The sequence below is a fragment of the Myotis myotis genome, unplaced genomic scaffold (genome assembly GCF_014108235.1).
Source record: "Myotis myotis isolate mMyoMyo1 unplaced genomic scaffold, mMyoMyo1.p scaffold_m19_p_2, whole genome shotgun sequence".
NCBI classification, from domain to species: domain Eukaryota; kingdom Metazoa; phylum Chordata; class Mammalia; order Chiroptera; family Vespertilionidae; genus Myotis; species Myotis myotis.
In genome coordinates, this window is record NW_023416324.1 from 207,569,127 (window position 1) to 207,597,117 (window position 27,991).

The 27,991-nt window shown below is 46.6% G+C and overlaps 1 protein-coding gene across 20 annotated transcripts in view; it reads right to left on the reverse strand.

The window, feature by feature from the left end:
* Positions 1 to 6,705: 6,705 nt before the first annotated feature.
* PCNT (pericentrin) overlaps positions 6,706 to 27,991 on the reverse strand; it is a 90,223-nt gene continuing 68,937 nt past the window's right edge. For 13 of the 20 annotated variants that reach the window (XM_036347861.1, XM_036347860.1, XM_036347855.1 and 10 more), the window contains 15 exons: positions 27,796 to 27,990; positions 26,863 to 27,036; positions 26,115 to 26,310; positions 24,473 to 24,695; positions 23,979 to 24,129; positions 22,379 to 23,065; positions 19,569 to 19,777; positions 18,592 to 18,694; positions 17,194 to 17,367; positions 14,847 to 14,957; positions 13,467 to 13,699; positions 11,528 to 11,604; positions 8,910 to 9,075; positions 7,640 to 7,767; positions 6,706 to 7,204 (listed from right to left, as the gene is read on the reverse strand). In XM_036347861.1, the coding sequence (XP_036203754.1) occupies positions 7,161 to 7,204; positions 7,640 to 7,767; positions 8,910 to 9,075; positions 11,528 to 11,604; positions 13,467 to 13,699; positions 14,847 to 14,957; positions 17,194 to 17,367; positions 18,592 to 18,694; positions 19,569 to 19,777; positions 22,379 to 23,065; positions 23,979 to 24,129; positions 24,473 to 24,695; positions 26,115 to 26,310; positions 26,863 to 27,036; positions 27,796 to 27,990 (2,871 nt within the window). In that variant the 3' untranslated portion in view covers positions 6,706 to 7,160. Of the gene's footprint in view, positions 7,205 to 7,639; positions 7,768 to 8,909; positions 9,076 to 11,527; positions 11,605 to 13,466; positions 13,700 to 14,846; positions 14,958 to 17,193; positions 17,368 to 18,591; positions 18,695 to 19,568; positions 19,778 to 22,378; positions 23,066 to 23,978; positions 24,130 to 24,472; positions 24,696 to 26,114; positions 26,311 to 26,862; positions 27,037 to 27,795; position 27,991 lie in introns of those variants that run through there. The other 7 variants (XM_036347870.1, XM_036347864.1, XM_036347857.1 and 4 more) reach the window with 6 other exon arrangements.

Sequence of the window (27,991 nt, forward strand, 5' to 3'; positions counted from 1 at the left end):
CGGCGAGTGCGCGTGCGCGACGGGAAGGGCGGGAGGGGAGCGCGCGTGCGCATCGGGTCGCGGGCGGGGCTGGGACTCCCGGGCCCGCCCAGCAACACCGATGGCTCTCTCCCATTGGCCCCGAGGACGCGGCGAGGTCTCTCCGAGCTCCTATTGGGAGAAGCGGGAGAGCGTTACTCCCGGTAGGCTCTGCGCGGGGTCCGGGTCTCCTTCTGATCTGAATTCTCAATTGAGGCTCTTGGCGCGGGAACCCCCCCAAGGGCGAGGCTGCAGTGGCCCCCACACCTGGTCCTGGGGCCCGGGGAGTCTGCCTACCATGTGTGCCGCACTGCCGGAGCTCCTCTGGTTCCGGGCAGCCTGCTGGGACACCCTGGGCACAATGACCGTCCTGGCGTGGCGTTGCTGCGGGGGTAATCGCGGAGGTGTGGGCCAGGCGTTTTCCTCAGGGTTTGGTGTAACAGCCTTTGAAGGTATAATACGGACCACAGAGGAGCTAGGGCAGCCATTCAGATCATGAGATGACTTTGGGAAGTGCGAGGACAGTTGACCCATACATATCTACTACAGATCTCGTCCCCAGCTTCTAATTGTTTTCCTCCAGACCCTGAACAGAAAGGCCCACAGGATCCCCAGGGCCTCACATACACACGGGATGCGTATCTGCATATGCAAGGGGGGACCTGTTTGGTGGTCATTTCCCCGGTCCCTAACTGAATAATTGGCATTGACATTCTGGGCAGTTAACACTACTCTCACACTGAGTCCCTGACCTGTAGGTTTAGCAATCACAATAGGAAAGGCCACCCAGAACCCTCTGAAACTAACCCCATACCTACCAAGATCAGAAAATATCACATCCAGATAGCAGAGGATTGGTGCCACTTTTAGGCAAAGCGGTGGTCCCCAAAATCTGTTACCAGCATGATTCCTGCAGAAATTGGAAGGATCCTGGAAGATAACAGGATAATACTACTGCAAACTAAACTAAGTAGTAGCTCTGGTAACAGCCTCTGTGCTGGATGTGGTAGGTGGCTAATGACTTGATGAGTGTGTTCTTCTCTGTCCCTATCAGAAGATCAGACATATTTCACATTTAGGTGTAACAAAGATACAGTTTTGCCTGAAGGCTATGTTACTTCTCATAGTCCAAAGACATCAAGACCACTTAGACACCCTGGATAATGTTTACGTTGTTCCATTACATCAACATTATGTAGGTAAACCTCAAAATTCATGTACTGGTTACATCCATCACATTTTTAGGGTCCAGTAGTCAGTAGTGCCTTTGTGCATCCTTTCCAAAAACAAAAGACAATTAATGCAACTTGCACCTTCAACCATTCAGAAAGCAGGACACTGTTGGGACTTTAGGTTCTGGAAGCAGCATACTCCACACCTAGAAATACTGCTCTGGCCTAAATATTGGGTGATTTGGAAGACTGCAGCTTTGATAAGAGCTCAGAACAGGAAGCTTCTGTAATAGGTAAAAGCTGTGATGCAAGTAGCTCTCCTGCCTGGACTATATGGCCTAGCACAGTGATGGTGAACCTATGACACCTGTGTCAGAGGTGACACGCGAACTCATTTTTTTGGTTGATTTTTCTTTGTTAAATGGCATTTAAATATATAAGATAATATCAAAAATATGTCTGTTTTACTATGGTTGCAAATATCAAAAATTTTCTATATGAGACACGGCACCAGAGTTAAGTTAGGGTTTTTCAAAATGCTGACACGCCGAGCTCAAAAGGTTTGCCATCACTGGCCTAGCAGGTGGTATTAGTTATTGGTGGCAGGGAACAATGCAATGTGGAGTTTCTGGCATGTCCCAGTAGGAGATCCAAATGCAGGATCCTGAGGTTCTGCCATGGCACTGGGAGCAGAGAATTACGTACCTTTTTATTTGGGGGGGGGGGGTGATGTGTGGAGAGGTATCCTGGTGTGCTACTGTGTTCCAATAGAGAGAGATGGAACACCTGAACTGGAGACACCAAATAACCATGCAGCTAAAACCACCCCATTATGAGTGGGTTCTGTCAAACTCACCACATCATAAGGTTGGTTGGGCCCAGCATTAATCCATCATAGGATGGAAGTATTCAAGGCTGAGCATGAAAATGTACAGCAGTCAAAGGTGAGTGCAGAATAGGTATCCTAGACCCATATGGCATCCACTGCAGTTGTATTAGAGCCTTCTTTGTCATTTCATACCTATGACCACATGGGGGAGACTTATGACCAGTTACTTGACAGAAGAGGAAAACTCAAGCTGGGTTCATAGATGGGTTGGCTTGATATGTGAGTTCAAAAGGAAAGTGGAAAGCAGCTACATTACAGCCTTACTTAGGTAACCTTGAAAGATACTGGTAAGGGCATATCCACCCAACAGAGCTCCTAATCATTCACTTTTTTGTGTAAGAAGTGGCCCAAGAGGAAACTATATATGGATTCATGGACAGTGTTGTGTGGGCTGGGTGACTGGTTAAGGGTCTGGAGAAAAAGAATTGGAAGTTGGGGACGAGACCTGTGGTAATAATCTGTAGGTCAATATACTGGAATAGGTTCCAAGTGGGATGATCTTTGTATAAAGTGCTAATGCTAATGCCCACCACAGAGCATCCATGAAATATTTTTTTCCCCCATGAAATATTTTAAAACCAAGTGGAATGACTCACACAGTGGACAATGGGCAGCATCTCATTGGCAAACCCAGTACTGAGTACAAGGACAAAATGGCCAAGATGGTGGAGTTGGAGGCCATTCATGGGCCCAACAGTGTAGATTCTCTGACCAAAGCTGACTTAGCTCCTAGCAGCCACTGGATGTCTAACCTGCTAGCAAAAAGACCAATGCTGAGCTTCCAATATGGCCCTTTTCATCAAGAAGCCCAACCAAGTTTACTATATTGAAACTCTTTCATCCTGGATGAGCCAGCAGTTCTTTCCTACAGGAATAGATTCATATTCTACATATAAGTTTGCCTTTTCTGCTCACAAGTGCCACCAGCAAGTGCTTCAGGAGTACTTGTTTCACTGACACAGGATCCCATATGGCATCACATCGAATGAGATTCACTTAGAAAAGGAAATGCAGGGATCATGAGATCCACTGCCTGATAGAGCATTGGGACAGGCAGCTAAAGGCACAGCTGAAGCACCAAGTTAGAGGTCACACTCTGTGAAGATGGGATGCCATTCAAGACCTTTATATGGCACTATGCTCCCAATAGGGAGGATACATGAGTCTAAAATCAAAGGGTGGAAACAGGAGTGGCCCCACTTATCATTCCTAAGAATCCCCTGGGAACATTGTGCTTCCTGTCCTCCCAAGTTTAGACTCTGCCAGGCTAGAGGTTATGGTCCCCAAAAGGGACACTCACCAGGGACACCAGAACTTATTCCATTAGGTTATAAAGTATGGATGATGTCTGGGAACCTTGGAGTCCTTGTATCTAGGAACCAGCAGGAACAGGGAGGAGCCATGTCTTGGCAGTGGAGAAGGTAGGGCTGCTATTACATGCATTACACATAGGGAAGAGTATGTGTGGAACCCAGATGATCCACGTGGGAGGTCTTGGTCCTCCTTTGCTCAATTGTGATTAAGACAGTAAAGCAGTGGTTTTCAACCTTGGCTGCACATTAGAATCACCTGGGAATCTTTTTAAAATCCTGATTTCTGGGCCTCATCCTCCGGACATTCTGTTTTTTTGTTACTCATGTTATAGCCCCACCTTATAACAAAGAAACAGAATTTCTGGAGAATGAGGCCCAGAAATCAGGATTTTAAAGATTCCCAGGTGATTCTAATGTGCAGCCAAGGTTGAGAACCACTGCCTTATAACATTTTTCTCAATACCAATTAGGAAAGGTGATTAATGCAATTTCAGATATCAGAGACAGGATTATACTTTCACTACCTTATCTTAGGGCCTTTGTTTAGACATTGTAATATCATTTTGATCCATTACTTTATAGACATCATAGTAACTGGTCCTAGTGAGCAGGAAATGGTAAGTACCCTCAAGCCTTAGTAAGATGAGTGCTGGATGGTAAGAGATGAAAAATCAGGGGCCTGCCATTTTGGCAAAGTTCTAGGAGTTGAGCAGTCTGTGGAATGTCACAGTATCCCTTCTATACAGAAGACAAGTAACTACCCATTACACAGCCTACAACTAAGTCACAAGGCTTAGATTGTTTGGATTTTTGTATACAACCATATTTGGGGGTGCTACTCCAGTCTATTTACTGAGGAAGTCATAGGCTGTTAGTTTCAAGTGAGACCTGGACAATAGATTTCAATGATGCTTAAAGTGCCTTTGCAATTAAGGATAATGGGTGGTGCCTCACTATAAAGCCCCATTACGACAGACTTCCAGGGCCTTGACACAAAGCCTTGACTCCTTCTAACTCATTCTCCGTTTGAGAAACATCAGCCCTGGCAGAGACCAAACTCCTACCCATGGGATACCAAGTACTATACAACATATACTGGGTGCTGTCTGATCACTATCAGCCAGAAGGAGCACACCTAATGGAGAGTGGAAAGCCTACCTTCTGAAGATGCACTTGTAGTGCTATTTCTCCCACAGCCACAGAACGTAGATCAGTCTGGAAGCCCAAAGGGTAGAATGGCCCTTCTTAAAGGAATTTTTGCTTCCCATCCTATGACTTCGGCCTCTGCTATCCCAAGATATGATAATGGTTTCTTTGAACGAGTGAGACTCATCTGAACCAGCAAGCAATGATGGGGTTACTGTACTGGTTGGTGCAATTGATCCCAATTACTGAGGGGCACTCCATGAGGACAGGAAAATCTGTACCAGTAACCTGTTCCATGGGCACCTCTTGGTGCTTAGTTCTTCCAAGTTTAGTTGTAAAATAAAAAGTTCTCCAATAACAAGATTAAGGTCTCAAATCTTTCAGAAAGAAAAAGTTTAGGTCACCCACCCAGCCAACGTGTTTGCTCACTGAGATTCAGAAACAGGGACCAGGTGATGGAAGGAGAAGGTGATGAACACCAAGTGGAGCCTTATGATCACTTATGGAAGCAGGGACGTAGCACTTTTTACTTTAATGCCTGCCTTGCACACCCCTCTTCCAGTTGCCTATTTTGTATGACACGCTGGGGTGCATGAACTGTACAAATCAGTCCTGAAGGATAGTCTGCACCATTGAAATATGACATCCAGGGGGGCCTTGGAGAGAGGGTGAAGAGTACTTGCCTCACACCGGGCAAGTGCAATAAATTACATTCTGGTAAATAAATCTGGGTGAGAACAAATGCTGAGTAGTCCAGGGGTGGGCTGTGCTGGCCACCTGCCTATGTGTTTCCAGTTCAACTTGGCCTGTCTGCTCTACCCAAGCTGCCAGCTGTTGCAAGGATTTCAGCTTCAGCAAATCAGGTAAAAGAACTCAGGGGGGAAAGTGGGAAGGTTCTAAACAGTGAGCTTAGCCCTAGGCAGTTTGGCTCAGTGGATAGAGTGTCAGCCCACTGACTGAAGGATCCTGGGTTCGATTCTGGTCAAGGGCACATACCTCAGTTGTATGCTTGATCCCCAGCATACAGGGGAGGCAACCAATCAATGTGCCTCTCTCACTTCGATGTTTCTCTCTGTCTCTCTCCTTCCTTCTACTCTCTCTAAACAATATCTTCAGGTGAGGATTAACACCTAGAGTGTCGGGGAGCGCGATCACACTCCTCCTGTCTTTTGCCAAAAGTGCGCTCCTCCTGCAGTGTCCAGTTCTAAGTCTGCTTTTATTAGTGATGATATTGCTAAATACGTAAATTCTTGCTGTGAAGATGACGATTTTGTGGAAGATATTGAATATGTAACTTCATTTACTTGCGATTCATAATTTTTTCCTAAACTGCTGTAAAATCAGCAAAAATGCCTGGGCAATTTTAGCATAGTTCCCAGGATATTGGTTGGCACTCAAAGGGTTAACCATAATAAAAAACACACAACAGTAATCTTCTAGCAGTGTCAGCTAATATAACAGAAAATGCAGACATGGACCAGTGTTAAGAGGCTGCCACTCTGTACTATCACCAAAATAAGTAGTGATTTAGGGGGGAAAATTTTTTTTAATATATTTTTATTGATTTTAGAGAGGAAGGGGGGGAGAGAGAGAGAGAGAGAGAGATAGAGAGAGAGAGAGATATCAATGATGAGAGAGAATCATTGATTGGCTGCCTCCTGTACGCCCCCTACTGGGGATCAAGCCCACAACCTGGGCATTTGGAATCGAACCCGGGACCCTTCAGTCTGCAGGCTGACGCTCTATCCACTGAGCCAAACCGGCTAGGGCTAGAAAAAGGTTTTGTATTAAAACCTAAGCCCAGCAGAATAAATGTCATGTTCAAAGGTCCTAAAAACTCACTGAGATGCTTGTAAATATACCTGTGTAGATTTCTAGGTAAAGAATAATTGGCTAGATTTCAGGTGGTACAAGTGAGCATCAGTAAAAGGTAAAAAGATCATAGTCATGAGTAGTAGTATAGAGTGGCTACCTCGTACAGAAGTAAATGAGAAACCAAGATGAAGCAACAGGCAGGTGTCTTACTAGGTGAAGAGTACTTTGAGTTCCATTGAAAATTTCTGACTTAAAGCAATTTAACATAAATTCTAAGTCTATGTTTTTTTTGGGGTTTTTTCCCCCCAGTAATAAAAGCAAACTGGATAAAACTAAAAAACAACGCAAGGGCTATTCACAAATAAAATAGTGTTTTAATTATATTCTCTGTTTTTCTTTTGTATTTTTATTTTTAAACCAAGTTTCTATCTGTACACTTTAAGAAAATATAACACCAGGGAGCCATTCTCTGCTTACCCTTTTTGGAGGCAGGCAGGGTGGCTCTGCCAACATGCAAAGAAACGGGCAGGTGCCGAGGCTCCTGAGCACACACATTACCTCATGAAGGTAAGGAGCTAAAAGATATTGAAATTACATAAAAAATATTCTATTTGGCTTTGTAGCAATACACAAAGGTGAGAATACTTAATTAATGGCACTCTGAGGCTGGCATCTCAGGCACGTGAGGAGACTGGCACTGCTCAGTATGCCACACCACACCACACCGCAAGCTTTCCTTAGAAAAAGGAAAAAACGATTCTTTTCCTCAAGCAGAACTGCCACTGGTAAGAGCCACAAGGACTTTATTCATTGTTTATTCTTCTGACGGCAGGATTTCTTTGAGGTGGAATCTAAATAAAAATAAAAATGATGTAGCAATTTGTTAGAAGACTTCACATGTCTTTTAAGAACAATTCTGAAACACTAACACTGAATTAATATCTTATTTTTGGTAAAAATATGAGTAATTCAAATATATAGTGGTTTAAATTACAATGATTAAAAAAACACTGGAAAAAGTATATCCAGTGAAACAATCTGTGCGTTTTCCAGAAGTGTAAGAGGGAGGATTACAAGGCCCAGCTAGTGATTAAGTCAAACGGGTCTGGACACTTCTTGATCAAGTACACTGTTGACTTACAATCATTCTTCTAATACTATTAATGACAGCTTATAATTAGGACTGAAACCAACAATTACTAAGCTGAATGCTAATAATCTTTCCCACATTATTTTACATTCCTAGGGTACATTTACATTATAAAAAAGAATCAGAGGACTTTTACCTGGTGGTAGCCCCACTAGTCTTTGCTGGATCATTTCTAAATGATGAATATATTCTGTCAAAGAACGTTCCGGATCTTGAGAAGCAGTCAGGGATCTTTCTGACCTTGAATTTGGAGATGGATTGGACCTTCAGACAAACAAACCCAGAAACAAACAAAACAAGAGTTGAACACAGTAGGATGGTGAATGCAGTAAGCACATAAATAAGAAGTGGTGCTGGGTCCTCTGACTGGACACGTTATGGGAAATGAGGTAAACTAGATGGCTGTTTCCTTTATATCTTTTTTTACCGCAAAAGAAAAAAGGATTTCTAAAAAGTGATACACAGTGCTTTAAAAACCAACTTCTGTATGTCTCAGAGCTACAATGAGGAAAAACTACCGCATATTATTTTATTCACTAAATCTTCATAGATATGTATCCGCATCCCTCAGACCCATCTGTGTGTCAACATGGGTATGTCAGCTGCCCTTCTTCCTAGTCTCCCGCTGGGACCAGGGAGCTCCATTGTGGCACTCCCAGCGTACTCTTCACATCTTACCCCTGTCATCCATACAGAAGCAGCCTTGGCCACATTTATTCTCTCAGTAAATATTACCAACCCGGGCACTGGGCAAAATGCCCTCTCTGAAAAAAAATAAAAAAGCGGGGGGCTGGGGGGCGGGGCTCCCAGGCCCTCAGGGACTCACAGTGGTATGCTCCCAGTCTTGCTCTGGGGCCCAGCTAAAGGCAAACTTTCAAAATACGTTTCTTTGAGGAACCACATACACTGGTGGTGCATGGTTAGCAGAGGTGATCAGAATTAGATGATGCACAGTGGTGCCTTATGTTTTTGTGTATTGTTTCTCCTGTCAGGGAAACCTTTTCACTTTAATTTTAAACTAAATTATACTCTATAAAACTGAAAAGGTTTTTTCCCAAATAACTGATCTATAACACTGTCACTGTAACATCTCAATTGTCACCAGAGTAATAAGTATAAAAATACATTATGGGTGCAATAAACCCAAATTCTACAGAAAAAAGATTGAGTTAAGCCAGCCAAGGCCTTGCATGTGTGTGTGTGCCTCTGCATAGGGGGGTTTCCCAGGTACATGTAAACCCCCTTACACACACACACACACACATGCACACCTGGGTACCCATACAAATCTGCCCAAACACCCTGCCATGCATGGCCACTTGTCTCTGCACATTGAACCTCTACTGATGATCAGGTCTTGCCTAACCCTTACAATGAAAAAACAGTTTGAAAGCACCACATCTCACCTTTCCCTCCTGCGTGGGGAGGCTTTTGGCACAGGGTCCCTGGTGTGGCTGAAAGATACGTCCCGGGTTGGTGGGGATTCGCTGGTTTCGGGTGGGGAATCACTGGTTTCAGGTAGGGATTCACTTGTTTCTGGTGGAGTCATCTGTTGCCGTGGCACCAGGAATCCTTCCCCCAGAATTATTCAACAACAAAGGGATTATGAAAAATGACAAATGCATTTTAGTAGGAAGGCCCATCTACCAAAATTTAAAATATATAAGCTTTAAGAGTTTGCGTGGCAATTTCAAAACATTTTTAGAGTACCCAAGTTATAAAAATTATATTTAAAAAAGCTCTGGGAGGAACATGAGTGTTGATCACCTTATAGCCTAACCCAGCCGTGGGCAAACTACGGCCCTCGGGCCGGATCGGGCCGGATCCTGTTTGAAATGAATAAAACTAAAAAAAAAAAAAAAAAAAAAAAAAAGACCGTACCCTTTTATGTAATGATGTTTACTTTGAATTTATATGCCGGGAGCCAGTCCATCCTTGCTGTTTCAAGGGACCTGGCATATATGGCATACTGTTCTTAATATGTTTGCTCACCTTCTTGGCACTATGTGTTTTAACCAAGGTCACCTCTCTGAGAAAGGTTGTTTCCCCAGGTAGGGATTTTCCCCTGAAGTTAGGGAGGGAATAAAACCCCTTAACTAAGTGCCAGGCGGGTAATTAACCACTTTAACTACGAACAATCATGCTTAAGCTACATAATCTTTACTCCCTGGAATGGAGATAAGAAACGCCCTAACCTTTGGAATAGAGATTGATAGGATTGGAATCAACTGGTATAAATACAGATGTAACAAGACAACAGGACACAGAACCTAGACACAGAACCTAGAGACAGAAGAACTTCGCTGGAGAGAACATGGCAAAAGATCCTGGACAGAAACTGGCCACAGAACCTAGCGAGAGAACCTGGCTGAAGAACCTAGAGACAGAACCTGGATAGAACATGGCAAGAGAACCTGACTAGAACCTGGTGACTGAACTTGGCTGGAGAACCTAGACAGAACCTGGACAGAACCTGGCTACAGAACCTGGCTGGAGAACCTGGAGAACCTGGCTGGAGAACCTAGCAAGAGAACATGGACACAGAACCTGGCTGGAGATCCTAACCAGAACTTCGCTGGAGATCCTGGCTAGACTGTTGATCAATTGAACGCTGTCTCTGTGTCATTCCTTCTTCGCTGACTCCGTCCACACCTTTGGGGACCCCTGGACCTGCTGGGGCTGGACCCCAGCATTTATATTAGTTCACACAAACACTCCATCCATGCTTTTGTTCTGGCCCTCCGGTCCAGTTTAAGAACCCATTGTGGCCCTCGAGTCAAAAAGTTTGCCCACCCCTGGCCTAACCCCTGGCATCCGTATGAGTAGCACCCTGGAGAGGCACTCAGTGCCTGATAGAGATTGCTGGGCAGGGGGAGCTTGGGCTGGGGGCTCTCCTCCACTCAAGTGAGGAGTGGGCTCAGGAGGAAGGGGCAGATACCCTGAAGAATACCAGCCTTGGAGAGGGGCAAACTTTTCTGAAGGCTGAGCAGGCATTTTGATTTCAAGAAGTAACAAGTGACAGGTGAAAATCAAAGTTGACTGGCACCAATTTCCACCACCCCTCCAAGCGGCCACAACCCTGTGCTGAGGGGGAGGAGGTTGTCTGCCAATGTTTCCCCAGGGCAGTGACCTGTCAAAGGCCTGCAGTTGGTGGCCAGTGTGCATCCTTCAGACTGCGGGCAACAGCAGAGAACCTTAGACACAAGACCTGACTGAGAAAGTAAGCATGGTGCTCTCAGAGCAACGATGCGGCAGTCTGAAGAACTCCGCTTCATTTTGGAGAAGTGACCTTTTAATTAAAAACTAGAGGCCCAGTGCATGAAATTCAAGCACGGTAGGGTCCCTAGGCCTGGCTGGCGGTCAGGGCTGATTGGGGCCTTCCAGCTGCCAGCCAGGGCCTCCCTTCCCTGGCTGCCGGCCGGGGCCTCCCTTCGTTCCGCGCCGCCCCCTGGTAGTCAGCGCATGTCATAGCGAGCGATTGAACTCCTGGTCTCCCCATTGAACTCCCGTGGGGACAATTTACATATTAGGTTTATATATATATATATATAGATAAGTTATTTAGGTCCAGCTGGGGTTGCTCAGTGGTTGAGTGTCAACCCATGAACCAAGAGGTCACCGGTTCAATTCCTGATCAGGGCACATGCCTGGGTTGTGGGGCTTCATCCCAGAAAGGGGGCAAGAGGCAGCTGATCAATGATGCTTCTCATCGATGTTTCTCTCTCTCTATCCTTCTCCCTTCTTCAAATCAATAAAAACATGTTTAAAAGATAAGTATATTTTTCAATCATTATGCTCCTCTGAACCACTTTTACTCATTAGCATTAACTACATGAACATAAACACTACTTTCCTTCAAAAACCATTTTGCCTCTGCCATCTGCACTGACTGAATTTACCCATTTATTAGTGTGCTTCATTACATCCCCATCGAGCCCTGAAAATGACCAGATATTAATGAAATGTTACAGCAAGTGGAAGACAAGTTTGCAAAGGTGAGGTTAAGGAGTCTCTGCAGGCCCACCTGGGTGAGGCGCTCTGCTTTGCGCCAAAGCTCCTTTCCGATCTACTTCTTGCCATTTCTTAACCAAAAAACGTAATCTACAAAAAAAGATATGAAACATTGAAAACTAGAGGACAACAGCAATGACAAAAGCAATGACAATCCAGATGTGACCAACAGCTGAAAGGGTTTTGGCGGCCAATTTCCCCAGGGCAGCCGATACTGCACATTGACAGGGTAGCTACTTCCAATCCTGTGCACAGGGCCCCTTCCCCACCCACTCCCAGTCCCACCCAGCCCCTGTGGAGGCCCTGCCTTGCCCCAACCCTGCCCACTCCCAGACACCCAGCTTGGGGTCTCCCAGACTCCAGTTCAGAATCAATCTGCAACACCTGCTCCTTCCACTACCAAGACCACAAGCCAGTGGGTGGGGTGTTGGGGTGACTGGAGGACGGTGGTATGGGCGTTAAAAATGCTGCTGCTTGCCCTGGCCAGTGTACTTCAGTGGTTGGCGTGATATCCTCTATTACTGAAAGGATGCAGATTGGACTCCCTATCAAGGCACACATCTAGGTTGCAGGTTGGATCCCCAGTTGTGGCACATACAGAAGGGAACTGATTTTTGTTCTCTCTCACATCAATGTTTTCCTCTCTCTCTCCCTCCCTTCTCCTCTCTCTAAAATCAATAAGCATGCCCTCAGGTGATGATTTAAAAAAATGCTGTTTCACTTAGATGATTCTCCCTCCTGGACAGGAAGGCTGGAGGCGGGGTTTGGATCTGTTTACCTGCCTCGATCCAGTGTCTAACCCGCTATCTGGCATGGCTGTGGTCAGAACTTAGAGGTGAGGGGACTAAGTGCCCTGGGGCTGGAGGAAGCCTCCCTCCCCACCCTGTGTGGGACTTCCATCCATTCTGTAGCACAGTCTGGAACCAAACAGCCTGTCCTACAGACAGAGACCAGCATGCACTGGACAGGGCACCTCTACAGGAGTCACAGAGCTGCACAGTTCTTAGTGGGATAACCAGTTTTAGAAATTCAGCAAAATTAAAAATTATAAAATAAAATGGATCTCATCACTATTAATTTTGAAATGATCAAAATCCCCAATCACGCCGAAACCGGTTTGGCTCAGTGGATAGAGCATCGGCCTGCGGACTGAGGGGTCCCAGGTTCGATTCCGGTCAGGGGCATGTACCTGGGTTGCGGGCATATCCCCAGTAGGAGATATGCAGGAGGCAGCTGATCGATGTTTCTCTCTCATCGATGTTTCTAACTCTCTATCTCTCTCCCTTCCTCTCTGTAAAAAAATCAATAAAATATATTTAAAAAAAAAAAATCCCCCAATCACACTAGGGAGTCACAGCCCTGCTCTAACAATGACACCCTGTGCACACAGTGGTTGGGGAGAATGAGCAATACCTCTGGCTGGGGGTTGGGCAGGGCTGCGCTAAGCAGACACACAGTGGAGGGTGAAGATGGAGGGCCCCTTGCACCCTGCAGTAGGCTCTTCCTCCCCTCCCCAATCCACAGGCAAAGGCTGGAGAGTGCCTGTGCCATAAATGGCCACCACCCTGGGTGGATCACAGATGTGTTCTTATGCTCTTGGCCCCTATTATGTAACACGTTAAATTTGACTAAGATATAGGAAACAAATGTGAAGAAGTGAAATGCAGTTTTAAACTTGATCAGACATGCCGGTCATCAAAAACAACCCTGGCAAGAGACCCATTAAGGGACAAGGCATTGTTTTATTATAAAAAGGCACCCTTAAATCTTTTCTTTTTAGAAAATAAGTTTTGCACATTATGATTTCCTGAAGACAAGTGTCATCTGTATTTTCTTTAAGGTCAAGTGCCATTCATCTTCAAAGAGAATATAATTGTAGAGTGTCAGAGACTAAAACCACTGAAACGTGCCTCCCACTTGTGAAGACAGCAGTGGCACACACCTCCTATTACCTTGAAATTGCAATCACCACCCTGACAGCTGTTCGGAACCTGGTGAAAGGCCGGGATGTGGTGATTTTCCTATCTGCTTTGGAAGGAAACACTCCTAAATGAGCGATCATGGAGAGCGTCTCTTGTTCAGAGTCCTGGAATCCACCGATCAAAAGTAAAAGATACTTCTTCTGATAAATCAGAGCTTTTCTAAAGCTCTCTGCTCTCAAATAATGCAGGTACAATTTTTCCATCTAAAAAAAAAAATGGAAAATTTAATCATAGAACAGCTGTCTTGCTGACAAATCTGTAAAACATGTTTGCACTGTTGTGCTTTAGAAAGAACCAGACCACTTTTCCTTCAGCAAATCATTACACAAGTCAGCCATGTACATCTGTAATCGGAAACAACTTGCTGTTTAAAGTTCAGTTTTGTTTAATAGACAAAATGTAGGCCACAAGTCCTTTCCACAGCATCAAAGCAGCCCCCTGGAGGGCGCCGTGAATCTGACCACTAAGTCAGGTCCAAACTGAGGCTGGGTGGGGCGTTTCATCATGGGTTCATGGGCGTTGCAGGTGGGAGGAACCCCTCAAAGTGTTGGTGCCCATATCCTAATTTTTCCTTCATGAGAGAACCTATCACTTGTTCTACACGTTGTCAAAAATGATGACAAGTGAATTTGTTCAGGTTGCAGAGACTTTACCTAATGACTCAAAGCATCACACATTTTGCCCCTACTCATGAGCACAGAAACGTGATGTCTACACAAAAGTAGGCCAAATCTCAAATGAAAGTTCATTGTCTTTAGCTTCCCTTATTTGTCATGACTTGCCACTCGAACCACCATGTGGTCTTCTTACTGTGAACACACACACTTGCTGGCAATGATGCCCAGGCAGAGGAGGACCTTTAAGCCGTGAACTGTTTTTACTAGTTAAAAGCATCCTGTGAAAGGGTGGAGGATGAACAGGCAGAGTACAGAGGATGTTTAAAGCAGTGAAATTAATCTGTATAATACTGTAATGGTGAACACATGTCATTACACATTTGTCCAGACCCAGAGAATGCACACCACCAGGACTGAGCCTGATGTAAGCTGTGGACTGTGGGTGATGATGACCTTATCAATATAGTTTCACGGATTTTAACAGATGTGCCATCTGGTGGAGACACTGACAGTGGGAAAGACTGAGTCTGTGGGGCAGGGTGTATATGAGAACTCTCTGCCCTTTCCCCTCAACTTTGCTATGAAGCTAAACTGCTCTAAAGATATAAAGTCTTTTTTTTCCCTTTTTTTTTTATTGCTTAAAATAATACAAAGGAAGATATAAAGTCTTAAAAACAAACCAAGAGCAGCATCCCCCCCTGATGCCCCTATGCTGCCAGAGGCATGGTCTTACCTTGACATTGCGGGTGTTTGCTTCCTCCCTGGAAGCTGGAGCAGACAGTCCTGGGTCTGCAAGTCCTGGTGAGCTCTGCAGGACGGTCCTGTCCCTCCTCCTGTCTGACCTCTGCAACAACCACAGAAAGTGCATTACAGAGCTGTTCTCATAAAAACATCATGAGAAAATTGATCCCTCCCTACCCCAACTCCAGGAAAAAGGTCATGCCCAAACACTTCATTCCTTCCCCAGCTGTCCCCCAGGACCTCTGCAGGGTGAGGCCTGCCTTGAGCAGAGGAGAGCTGGGCCCCTGGGAGGCTGGGTACAGGTGTTCCCAACGCTAGGACACAGGCCACACCACCATCTCCCTTCAGTATCTTTTCAGCAGTGCTCAAGTTGTTACATGACATTATTAACCAGATAATTAACACTTATGGGATGATTACTATATGCCATTTACTGAAGTATGATTGCATTAAAAACAAAAAATCAAATATTTGTAAAATAATCCCAAATTTGAAGCTTTAAGCATATTGAAAACCCTCTGGTCCTAGAAATTAGAAGGAAGATACAATATCTAGTTCTGCTATAGTAGCATCAAATTACAGGCATGGAGACCTCGGCAAGCACCCCACACAGAAGCCACTTACACAAAGGGATGGGCACTGCCAGAGCTCCAACAGGGAATATGCTAACAGAAGGAGGAGTCCACAGTGAGGGGAACAAAGGGGCCACCCACAACAGACATCGAGGCAAAAGAGAGCTTAAAGTACTCCCAGGGCCATATGGTCAGTGGCCTCTGCACAGAAGTTTGGAAGAGGAATCAAAAGCCTGGTCATGCCACCTCACCACTGCAGGGCAGGGCTGAGAGGACGGCGGGCCTGTGAGTGGAAAGCCGGAGTGGGTCCCACATACCCTACGAGGCAGGAAAGACCAGTGGATTTCCTGGTTCTAAAGCACAGCTGGGTCGTTCCTAGAAAAGACGCTCTAGGAACACGTCATCTTGGACATGAAGGAGAATACTCCACCATTCGCTTTCTGTCTACCTTTGGTTTTCTCATCAAGAATGTTCATTTCCACCATAGCCAGTTTGGCTTAGTGGATAGAGCATCGGGCGGTGGGTGTACTGAAGGGTCCCGGGGTTGATTCCGGTCAAGGGCATGTACCTCAGTTGCAGGTTCCTCCCAGGCCTGGGGCCCTGGTCAGGGTGCGTGCAGGAGGCAACCAATTGATGTGTTTCTCTCACATTGATGTTTTTCTCTGTCTTTCCCTCTCCCTTCCACTCTCTAAAAGATCAATGGAAAAATATCCTCGGGTGGGGATTCACAACAACAAAAAAGAATGTTCGTGTCCTAGTTTCTTTGTTAACTTTCATAAAGGAAAAAAGCACTCTCCTATTGACTGCATTTTATTCCACACAGGCCCTTAGTCCACAATGGGGTGCCCTACACAAGGACCTTGAAACACTTCCTGAGTTAAGTCCCAGAGAAGCAGTTGGGGCAGCCATCCTGGACAACACCGTGGCATGGTTAATATAGACGGTAAACACCCTGGGCTTTTTATAGAGAAACGAAACTTATGTCCACACACATCCTGTACACAGTGTTTATAGAAAAATTATTTTTAACAGTCAGAAACTGCAAACAACCCATATATTCTTCATTAGGTGAATGGTTAAATTGTGGCACATGCATGCCTCAAATGCAGCTTGGCAATGAGGAAGAATAAGCTATTGAGATCAACACCCAGGTGGACCTCAAATGTACCATGAAGGAAGTGAAGAGCCTTCAGAAACCACAGTTCCAACTTACAAGACATCCAAGGAAAGAAAACCATAGGGAAAGGGGCAGAGCACAAGTGAAAACTCAGGTGACATCACACTAGTATGGGGCAGATTTTAACATATGTAAATTATAAAATAATTTGCACGAACTTTTCATTGTAAAAAAAGTGAAGAAAATCACACACACACACAAAAACCACCCAAAATATAAAGAAGAAAAAAATTAGGCATTCCAAAAATGAACTACACAAATCAGAAAAATTATAAATTCTTTTCCTTAGTTACAAGTGAAATAAAATTCTAATTTCATCAGATTATTTATTACATTCTTAAGTCAAAATTTCCGTTCATTGACATGTATCAAACACCATCTTGGCCATGTACGAAAGTATGTGTACATGTGTCTGCCCTGTGAACAAGGCAGATAACCCGTTAAAATGTTAAATAAGATACTCTGGCCGTTAGGAAGGAAGGAGCCCAGAGAAGCTAACTATAAAGAAATGACACTGCCCCAGCCAGGCAGCCATAAGGAAGCCCAGCTCCCTTCACCCCTCAACCCCCGCAGGAGTGTGAGTGACATACACTGAGCGCACAGCCCTTCAGCAGGTGATGCTTGAGAGTCTTCTCCAGCCGGGACGCTGCTCTGCACAGCTCTGCCTTCTCCTGGGTCACAGTGCTGAGAGCATTAGTAAGAGAATCATTTTCTTTCAGCAACACATCCACCAGCTGGACCTGGACCTCTGCTGTCATTTTTTTCTTAAGAAGAAGAAAGCAAAAATAAATATATAGGATTTGTTAAAAGGCATGCACACTATTTGTGTGTGTGTTTTTAAATTCTCACCAGAGGGTATTTTCTCCATTGACTTCTAGAGAGAATAGAAGGTGGGGGAAGAAACATCGACATGAGACACATGTATTGTTTGTCTCCTGAAAGTGCCCCTACTGGGGCTGGGGAACCTGCAACCAAGGTATGTGCCCTTGACCAGAAATCGAACCCAAGACCCTTTCGTCTGAAGGCCAAAGCTCAAATCACTGAGTCAAACTGGCCAGGGCTATTTGTGCTTTTTACTGTTGGTTATTTTTAGGTATTATTTTAAATGTTTCTGGGGTTCTGTGGGAAGCCTGTGGAGCTGGAAAGAGTTGTCCATTTGTGGGACAGGAAATAATAAAAGTTTTCAAATCACATTTCTTTCCGGTCTTCTATGAAACAGACTTGACACAAAATGGAGTTATATGACTAGAGCAGGCCTGTCACAGATACAATGTTCTTTGACACCACAAACAGGCAGCACCCAAGGTGACCACGGAACATCATGTACTCATCCCTGAAGCCCAATGAGTAAATCCCTTAAAACAGGCTCATTATCTTTTCTCATAATCAGAGGAACCTTCAGCCTGCGGCGGGCCCAGAAGGCATGGTGCCCGACAGACAAGAGCACAAGAACACACTGCACCCATCCACTGACTGCGCTCAACGAGCAGGTCAGAGGGAATAGGGTGAGAGGGCGAGTGGGTCAGAGGGCGAACAGGTCCAAGGGTGAGCAGGTCCACATGCATGCTGCTCTCAGGTAAATATCAAGATTTCATAATTATCAGAGAACGTTGATCAGTAATTCATATCAGCAACTTGAAATGCCTTCGATGCAGCTGATGGGGAGTGCAGTGCTCCCCCAGGCAGTCTTAGAGACCCAAACTGCTCTGGCTCTCAACACAAATGCTCAAGGAGCAGGTTGGGCGGGAGCACAACAGACCACCAGGCTGAGAGGCACCAGAGAAAGCGCAAGTGAGCACCTGGCCCCTCCCAGACACAGGAGGAGGCACGTGCTCACTCATCCAGACTGCCAACTTCAAAAAAACAAGAAGGAGGCAATGAGGGAGGAACAAATAAAAAATAATAAATAAAAAAGAAACCAGGGCCCAGGTGGCCAGAGGAGGCAGGCCATGGAAGCTGTCTCTCACCTGGAGGAGCTGGGTTCTCACCTGGGGAGAGCCAGATGTGCTCAGCTGGGACTTGAGGTCTTCTAATGTCCGAAATAAAGATGTCACTGCTTTCTCATTTGATGATGTCCAATCATTAACTGTCCTATAAAAATAAACATTTAAAAGGTTCATATGGATTCCAACCGACTGTCAACCAACGCCACAAAGATGAGCTTGTGAGCAAGCCCACATAGACCACCGGTAGCATGCTTGCCAAGCATTTCATCAAGCCATGCTCTGTCCACAAAGGTGGCTGCTGGGAGCCCCTCTAGTGATGGTGGCAGCCATGAGGCAGTGCAACCCTGAAGTGGACAGTCGGTAAAGCTCAAAAACCTCCGGCCACTGACCACTGGGGCTCCCTCAGCACTTCTGCCTCCTATTGCTGCTTCCTGCCGGGATCTTGTCCATTACTAGAATAGTGTCCTAAATAAATCTTTGGTATTCTATCAGTTAAACCCAACTACAGACAGGAGAACTGTGTTTACCTGGTTTCTGTGCATACAGAGAAGGGCAAATGTCAATATTAACTGTTCTGTTCAAACAAAACACCTCAGTCTTGGCTAGTCAACCATGAAACAAATTTTGGTAGCGTGAATGGCAGGCAGCCCCAGAGCCTCAGGTAAGACAGACACAGCAGATACTGGCTCTTCCCAGTTCAGTGGGCTCAGGTGGGAGCTGGCATCGGGTCTGGACTCTCTGGATGGTGAATAATTATAAAGGGGTGTGGGACAAGCCAATATAAAAGAAACCTTCATTTTCTGTCATATTAGAATGCAAGAGAGTGCTGTCCGTAACTCATTTTTAGGTATTATTTTAAATGTTTTTGGGGTTCTGTGGGAAGCTTGTGGAGCTGGACAAGAAATAAGAGTCAGTTTCATTAAACATGGACCTAAAATTGCAGGCACACCTAAAGCTCAGAACTGTTCACAGTGAAATGCGCAGGGTCACACAGAACTTGCTGGTTCCCCGTGACTGACCTGTCCACGGTCTGGTTGATGAAGCTGGTCAGCAACCCTGCCGCACAAAGCAGCTGCTGCCGAATCGAATCCAGACCCTGCTGCTGCTCTCGGAGATGCTCCGACTCCGGGGACAGGTGCGCCGCCTCCCTGGCCTCCAGCTCCCTCATCTTTCTCTGAAGCTGCTTGATCTTGTGCTCGTGGCGCTGGCGCTGCAATTCCAACTCTCTCTGTTGTCAATGCAGAGCAGAAAAGACCATCACACACAGTCCAGAAACCTAGCTCTGCACCATGGGGCTCCGCCCAGTGTCGAACCCAGGGGCTGGGCTGCTCTGCCCTGCACGCCACCCCCAATGGGACATCCACACTGGGCACTCCACATGTGACATGGGGTCAGAATAGCTCCTGCCTCGGACAGCACAATCCCACACTGCAGAGTCTCGGGGCTGAGGTTTTGTGCTTATTTCTGAGAATGGCCAAGCTTTACAGGCCCAAGGTAAGCACCAGATACAAAGGAGAGGGGCCAGGACACTGACATACACAGGATGAAGCCTCACAGGCCCGAGTTCTAGTTCCCCATTATCAACATACATGTACGTGTACACATGAACACACAACATGCACAGACATAGAAGATGCACACGAGCATGCACACCATGAATCTGGGGGTGCCCTGGGGTTTCACTAAGTGGGGGGAAAAAACCCTGATACAAAGCTCTCCACCAAGGAGGTGCTGAGAAAAGTCAGTCAGCAAGGATGCACTCACTGCCAAGGACGCAGGACCTGCGTCTCCACTGGGAGTGACCAGAGAGGGCAAAGGCAGTGTGGCGAGGAGAGCACAGGGTGGAAGGGCCTCCTCATGGGGAAGAGAAGTCTGTGTAACTGAAATGCGCAGACAAGAGCTTAATTCCACTCGCCTCCACAAATAAGTGGGGACGCCTCCTGGCCACACACTGACCACTCTCTGTCACACCTCCAAACTACACTTTTCAAGATGTCTGGCGATAAAACACTACAACTACTGTAAAGATTCCTCAATGGTATGTGAGTTGTAGCTCAGTAAAGCTGTTAAAAATATTAATCACTTCCCTCATATTAATCTACAAAAATAATTTTATAGTATTTTGGAATATGATTAATCCTTGTAGCATTTAGAAACCTAGAATTTGGTTCTTAGAAACACATTAATTTCTTAAGTGCTTCATGGCAAGCTAACTACTATAAAGGCCAGGCCATTAGTTTTCATTGTGCATTTAAAAAAACTTTTTGTAATTTGCAAATACAGAAATTGTAAACGTTTTTTTTTTCCCTCCATGTTTTTAGAAATTATTTCTTAAAAGGCCAAAGTAAATGTCAATGCATGAGAAACAAAGGCTTTTGGTTGACATAAAATATAACTAAAGTTAAGGCCCATCCGAAAAATAAGAGAGGTAACACTTCAAATCATCGTGTTATCTAAACCAAAGATACCACAAATAAATAAAGCTGTAGACCAATGTCCTGTATGGAGAGAGGCAAAATCCTTATCAAAATGCTAACAAACTGAATCCAGCATCATATAAAAAGAATTACACACCAAATTAAGTGGGATTCATCCCAAGGAATGCACGGATGGCTTGCCGTATGAAAAGCAATGCAAAACACCACATCAACAGAATAAAATGTAAAAGCCATAGCTCTTAAAAGACACCATGAAAAACAAATCCAATACTCTTATGATTAAAAATCATAAAGATTGCTCAGCTGGTGCGGCTCAGTGGTTGAGCGTCGATCTATGAACCAGAGGTCACGGTTCGATTCCTGGTCAGAGCACATGGCTGGGCAGGTTGTGGGCTCAATCCCCAGTGTGGGGTGTACAGGAGGCAGCCTATCAATGATTCTCTCTCATCATTGATGCTTCTCTCTCTCCCTCTTCCTTCCTCTCTGAAATCAATAAAAATGTGTTTTCAAAAAATAATAAAGATTAAAACAACTAAGAATAGAAGAGCATTTCCTCAGATAAAGGGCATCTCAAAAATCCCATCATACTTAAAGTGAAAGACTGACTGCTTGCCCTACAATCAGGAACAAGGCACGGCGTCCCCTCACCACCTCCATCAACGCTGCACCATTAGCTTTGGTCAGGGCAGTCAGGCAGCAAGAAGAAATAAAGACACGGGATAGAAAAGGAGGAAGTAAAACTATGCCTATGTTAAGAGGACATGATCGTGTACATGGAAAATCGCAAAGAATCCATTAAGAAATACTGGAACTAATGAACAAATGCAGCTAGGTTGAGGGAAACAAGATCAACATACAAAAGTCAAATGGACAGCTGTACACCAGTGGACAGTCTGAAGTAAAACTAAAATTGTAATTCCATTACAGCAGCAACAAAAATAACAACATATTTAGGAATAAATTTAACAAAAGAAGTGCAAAGCTTATCATCTGAAAGCTATAAAACATTGTTGAAAGAAATAAAAGACCTAAATAAATGGAGAGACCTTCTAATTTCATGGGTGGGAAGACTGAACATGGTTGAGGTGACAATACTTCTCAAAGCGATCTACAGATGCCTATTGGTACAATGCCTATTGGGATCCCAATAGAAAAAGCCAGTCCTTGAATTGCGTGTAGAACTGCCAGGACCCCCAACATCTAAACCGTGAAAAAGAACAAAGTAAAAGGCTTCCAGCCTTGCCACGGAGTTGTAGTAGTTACTGCTTCCAGCATAGGACTGTACAGGCCAGCCGAACAGAAGGGACCAAAACAAGCCCCCGTCCTGTGGGTCATCCTAACCCTACCAACTTAGCTGCTAAGTGCTATCATTGGCCAAGGGCGGCTCTCACCAGTTTCTCCTTGTCTCTCTGCCACTTCTTCCACTTGTCCGTGTCTGCCCGGCTCTGCCTTGTCTCCACTCTTCTGCTCATGTCCTTGAGTCCTTCTTGCTCTGCCAGCCTCGTGTGTAACTGCTCTAACTCTGCCTGCAGCTGTGTGGGCTTCTCCCTCTCCCTGTCCCGATCACAGCTCAGCTCTGGTTTGGGGGTCCGCAGGGACTGCACAGTGGACCTCAGCCTGGCACTCACCTCCTTCTCTCTCTCGAGCTCTGCACAGCGCTTCTGCACCTCAGCCTCCAGCTGCTGCTGGGTGCACATGGCGTGCTGCTGCACTTTCTCCAGTGCTGCCTGCAGCTCCGCCACCCGGGTCGTCTCCTCCTTCAGCTTCCGCAGCAGAGCACGGTGTGCCTGTGTCTCCTGGTGAGCACAGGCCTCCTGTGCCCGCCGGCTCAGCTGCTCCGTCAGGACTCGCTCGTGCTGCAAGGCCTCAGACAGCTCCTGCGAACGGCCCTGTGCAGCCTCCAGGTTCCGGTGTAGCTTGGAGAGCCGGCTCCGCTCCTGCGCCAATAACGCCTCACAGCGTGAGGACTCAATTTGCAGCTCCTTCTGAAGGTTGTCCTTTGCTGTCTGCTCGTGTTTTAATGCTACACACAGTCGATTATTCTGAGCGTATTGCTTCTCCAAAGATATTCTTAACTCCTGGATCAGGGAAATATAAGATGGAAAAATTAAAACTGGAGAAAAGTATCTAAACAGTTTTTCCACCCAAGTTTCTGTTGCTAACCTTCGACCAGCAATTATACCTTTTGAAATTTACCGTGTGGATGAAAAGTATGTATGGCTGACCCTTTAACCACGTGGGTATTCGGAGCGCAGACCTCTCTCGAAGACAGAAATCTGCATGTAACCACAGTTAGCACTCTGCATATGCCAACTCCCAATATAAAGTTGACCCTTAGAACAGTGGTCAACTGAAAGAATCCACATATAAATGGATGCACACAGTTCAACCCTGTGTTTTTCAAGGGTCAACTGTATACTAATTTTTGTTACCTTTTTGAGTAAACACACATACACATCTTGGGTTCATTCTCCCTTCCTTAGAACCACAACATTGAGGACACTAAGAGGACAGACCACACACACGCAGTTTGAGCTGAACCATGGTCTGTGTTGTTGAGAGACAGCTTTGCCCTAACTGGGGAACTGATGGTCAGCTTGCCCAGGACTATGGAACACCTGCTGGACACGTGGTCATCAAGCTGCCAAACAAAACACAGATTCACACATATGCTGTACATCTCGCACAGGAGCTGGGTCACTACAGTTTATCTGGTTGACACCGGCTTCTGAGGCTGTGCCTTGTGTGGAAGGAGGCAATGTCCACTCTGCAGAACCAAGCTCGCAGAGACGGTGGGGACCATGTGGTGCAGCGCTGGCATCACATGGTCATCACACCCTCTGTCACTGCAAAGCTGCTGAGTGTTTTACCTGAAGACGCAGCCCTACCTTACTGCCCCAAAACCCTGCCACCTGGGCTCACCATCCACAAAAAGAATCAGAAGCAGCATCAAAGAGAACGGCCTCCCAGCTCCCATCCTGGCCCCCTTACCTCCAGGGCCTTGGAGTCCTGGCCCTCCCTCTGCAGGTGCTCCAGCTGCTCCTGCTCCAGCCGGCTCTGCAGGGCGCGCTCCTTATTGCGCTCGCTCTCCAGCTCCTGAAGTGCAGCCTTCAGGTCGTTCTCCTTGCTGTCTAGTACAGACCTGTGTGGGGAGAGAGGTAGTCAAACCCCACGTTGCACAACGCTCTGAAGGGACACAGTCCTACCCTCAGGGGCCGGGAGCTCCCAGGCCGAGGCAGATAATGCTTCCTCATTATCTGCACACATGCTCAGTCCCGCCTTCTCGCTCTAAACACACGGGGAGCAGGACACTTTTGTCTAATACCTACTGAGCATGCAGCACAAGTCATGGCACCGAGGCTCCATTACTTCACTGCCAAGAATGATGTGGTGAGAACTATGTAACTTTCATTTATTCTACCAAAGGTCTGATGACAGCCTGGGGGCTAGCGGGCAGTGTATCACGAAGGCAGTACCATACGTACCTCAGCTGGAGAACCTCCCTCTGCACGTCATTGAGGGACTTCAGCAGCCTCTCATTGTCCTGTTTACACTCACAAAGTTCCAATTTCAAAGCTTTGACTGCATTCTGCTCTGCTACCAGCAGCTTTCGGGCGTTATTTGCTTTCTGTTGTTCTTCATTGAGGGTTTTCTGTAGATCACTCGCTATACATTTTTCCTGCTCAACCTTATATGCCAGTAACTCAACTAAGAAAAAGATTAGAAAACATAAAATAGCATTATTCATGAGTCCAAAGAGAGTTGTACAGACGATTTAATTATAGACAAGTCAGTTAAGGAGACAGGGAGAATGAAGTTTCTACAACCTAAAAGGCATTGCTTCTGATGGTGCCAGAGGTACATTCCATCTGCCTGTTGCTGGTTCCTCCAACACACACAGCACCAGGCCTCAATACAACATGGTTCCCCGGGTTGGGCCACACCCCCCTCAGCCCCTGCAGCAGTTCAGATTTAGGGTCTCCCTGGAGGCTGAATTTGGAGTTAAGCCGAGATGGACCTGCATGTGGGAGGCTGCTCACAGCCCTCCCTGCTGGGGGCAGGAAGACCAGGTGTGACCATCCCTGTGGTCTAAAATGTCATCCCATCTGTCACTCCTCTGCTAACCCTCCCAACAGAGACAACTCCAGCTCAGAGGGCTTCACTGGAGAATTCTCCCAAAAGTTAAGGAAAAAATAAACCTAGTTCTATAAAAACCCCTCTGGAAAACAGAAGGGGAGTAGACAGATGTCAGTCCTCCACAAAGCTGGCGCTCCTCCAATGCCAAAACCAGAAGAACACTACGGACTAGAATCCGTATGAATGCAGATGCAAAATATGAGCAAACCCAGCCCAGAAATATACAAAGGATAATGCACTATGACAAGGGGTCACAGCCAAAATGCAAGACTGCTCCCACTAGACCAGCGGTTCTCAACCTGTGGGTCACGGGATTAAGAAGGTTGAGAACCACTGCACTAGACAGACTTAGTTGGCCATCATTCAGCTTCCAAAACTAAGGAGAGAAGGGACTTGCCAGAGCTAACAGAGGGTTTCTGTGAGGACCACAGTTATCATCCAATTTAAGGGTAAGACATGGAGTGCTTCCCGTGGCCAGGAGCAGGGCCAGACACTCCCTTCACCACGTGCTCCAGGGCCTGACCAGTGGTCAGCGAGAGAAGGGGGTAGATGGGAAAGAAAAAATATATATTTTTTTAATTCACAGGTGACATGAGCACCTCTATAAAAAAAAACCCAACGAATCTAATTAAATGTACAAACCATAACAGTGACTTAAGCCCAGTGCAAGCTCCAGGGACTCTCCCAGACTAGGTCCTGCTGGCACCCAGCACATCTGCTCAGACAGCAGGCCCCTCACCATCTGCCAGCACTCTTGGCAAAGCCTCTGTGCTGACTGGTCTCAGAGTTCTATGAACTGAGAAATATTCCAGCCACCGTATTCTGATGACAAGGCTGACATTCCCTGCACTCAGGGACCTGAAGAAACCAGGATGTCACTGCTGCCACCAGATCCAGCTCTGGTCAGTCCAGAGGAGCTTTGCTAACCTGTGTGCCACCTTACCCACCAGGTGAACCTCAGGTGGGCACATTTCTCAGGGGTGCACCCACCCTGCCTGCGCAGCTGGTGTTCTTGCCGGCTCCCATGGGCCTCCGCACTGGTCAGCGCTGCACACAACTGCTGCAGCTTTTCCTGGTTCTGCAGGTGCGTCAGCCGTAGCTGGGCTCGCAGGGCCTGGATCTCGGACAGCAAGCTGCTCCTGTCGGACTGACGTAGGTGCTCCAAGGACTTCTCCTGCAGGTCCCCCTGGAGATGGGGCAAAAGAGGGACAGCAGTCAGATAGGAAGGCTCCGCAGGGATGAGGAGCCCACCCACATGGGGAAACAGGATGAGAAGGGAGCATGTCCCAAGTGCTGGTGGCTCCAGGCAGAAGCAGCACACCCTCTGCACACACAAGCCTCCACTACTGACTCTATCCCTGGCTGGGAGGTAAGCATGCACTCGCTGAGGACATGAGTGACCCTCACCCCCAGCACCTTGGGTCTCGTTCTCGGGCCTGGCCTGTGCCTGGGGGCTGCTCTGACTAACCTCACACCCTGACTCTGGACTCAAGCTCATAACCTGGGGCTGGGCAATCTGAAAATGCTTTTCCTTTCAAGGGAAGGCCAGTTATCTCTAGAACAGAGTGAGGCATAAAGGAGGGTAGAGGCACATAACTTTCCTTCTGTGTGATAGAATTCATGCAGAAACATGCAGTATTACACTCGGTGTGTAGAAGGGTTTCCCCTCAGTCATGGGCATGTTCCCAGGTCAGCTGAAACAGGGGTAAGCTCTAAGGTAACCCAGGCCCAAGCTTACCTGTTCCTGGACCACCTTCTGCAGTCTCTCCACCAGAGCACCGTGGGCCTTGGGGTCAGAGCCGCCGAGTTGAGGCTGCAGCTCCACCGTCAGCATCTCTCTCTCCTTTTCAAAGGCCTCCTGGACTACCTGTAGGAATTCTCCTCTCCAGTCAAGGCAGGTGTCAGAAAGCTCCTAAAATTAGAACAAGAAGCTCAGTGTTTGCAACAGATGCATCTAAAGGCTAGAACAGGAGCTACTCCAAAAGGAAAGGAGACACATGAGCACCCCCCGGACTGCCCAGGGCAAGAAAGGCCAATGCTGCCATCCAAGCAGAGAAGAAACCACTGAAGACGATGGAAACAAGGTCAAGCAAAGTCAGCAGGCAAACCTTTTTCCAACACAAGGCCTGCGTCTGCGGTAGGCCCAAGGCCAGAAGTGACGTTGGTAAGTGCATGCCCGAGCACATGACTGCACAGAGTAGAGGCTTGGGGTCATGTGTGTGCATACACAGGGTGTGGACGTGCACAGGCGGCCACCCTTAGGCTACCTGCTCTGGACCTCCTCCCTACAGGTTCAGCCTAGTGTCCTTCCCACTATTCCCTCAAAGCCATGGCAGGTTGGTTTCCCTTGGACATAGTTCACATTTGGCCCTCACCTCTGCACTGCCCCTTCCTGGCCTCCCTGGCTCCTTGTCTGCAAAGTGGACACTGAGACCCTGTGGGCTAAGGCCTGGCCCCCTCACATGTGGCTGGTGCCCATGAATGTGAGTGAGAGGGTTGCTAGTCAATATCACAGTCTTCTTGCCACCATGGACCACCTTTTGTTTCCTATTCCTGCTTATTTGGCAAAACAATTCCAAATCTTATCGACATCAAGAGGAGGCAAGTTGTCAGTTTCTTCACCATTACTGAAACTACCACTTAAACTGTTTTCTAAAACAAGAGAAAATACCTTCTCTGCCTGTTGGGGTGCTGGGGTCAGGTGCCCCCTCAGAGCTGGCACTGCCTCCAACAGGCCCTGGCCACCCCTCAGGTAGTGCTTGATGGGTGTGCTTGGCTCGCCCTTGCTGAGTGCGCTGGGGTATCCATGGTATTCGGACAGGGCCAGGATGTGGTGGCTCTCGTCATACACCATCTGCAGCAAAGCC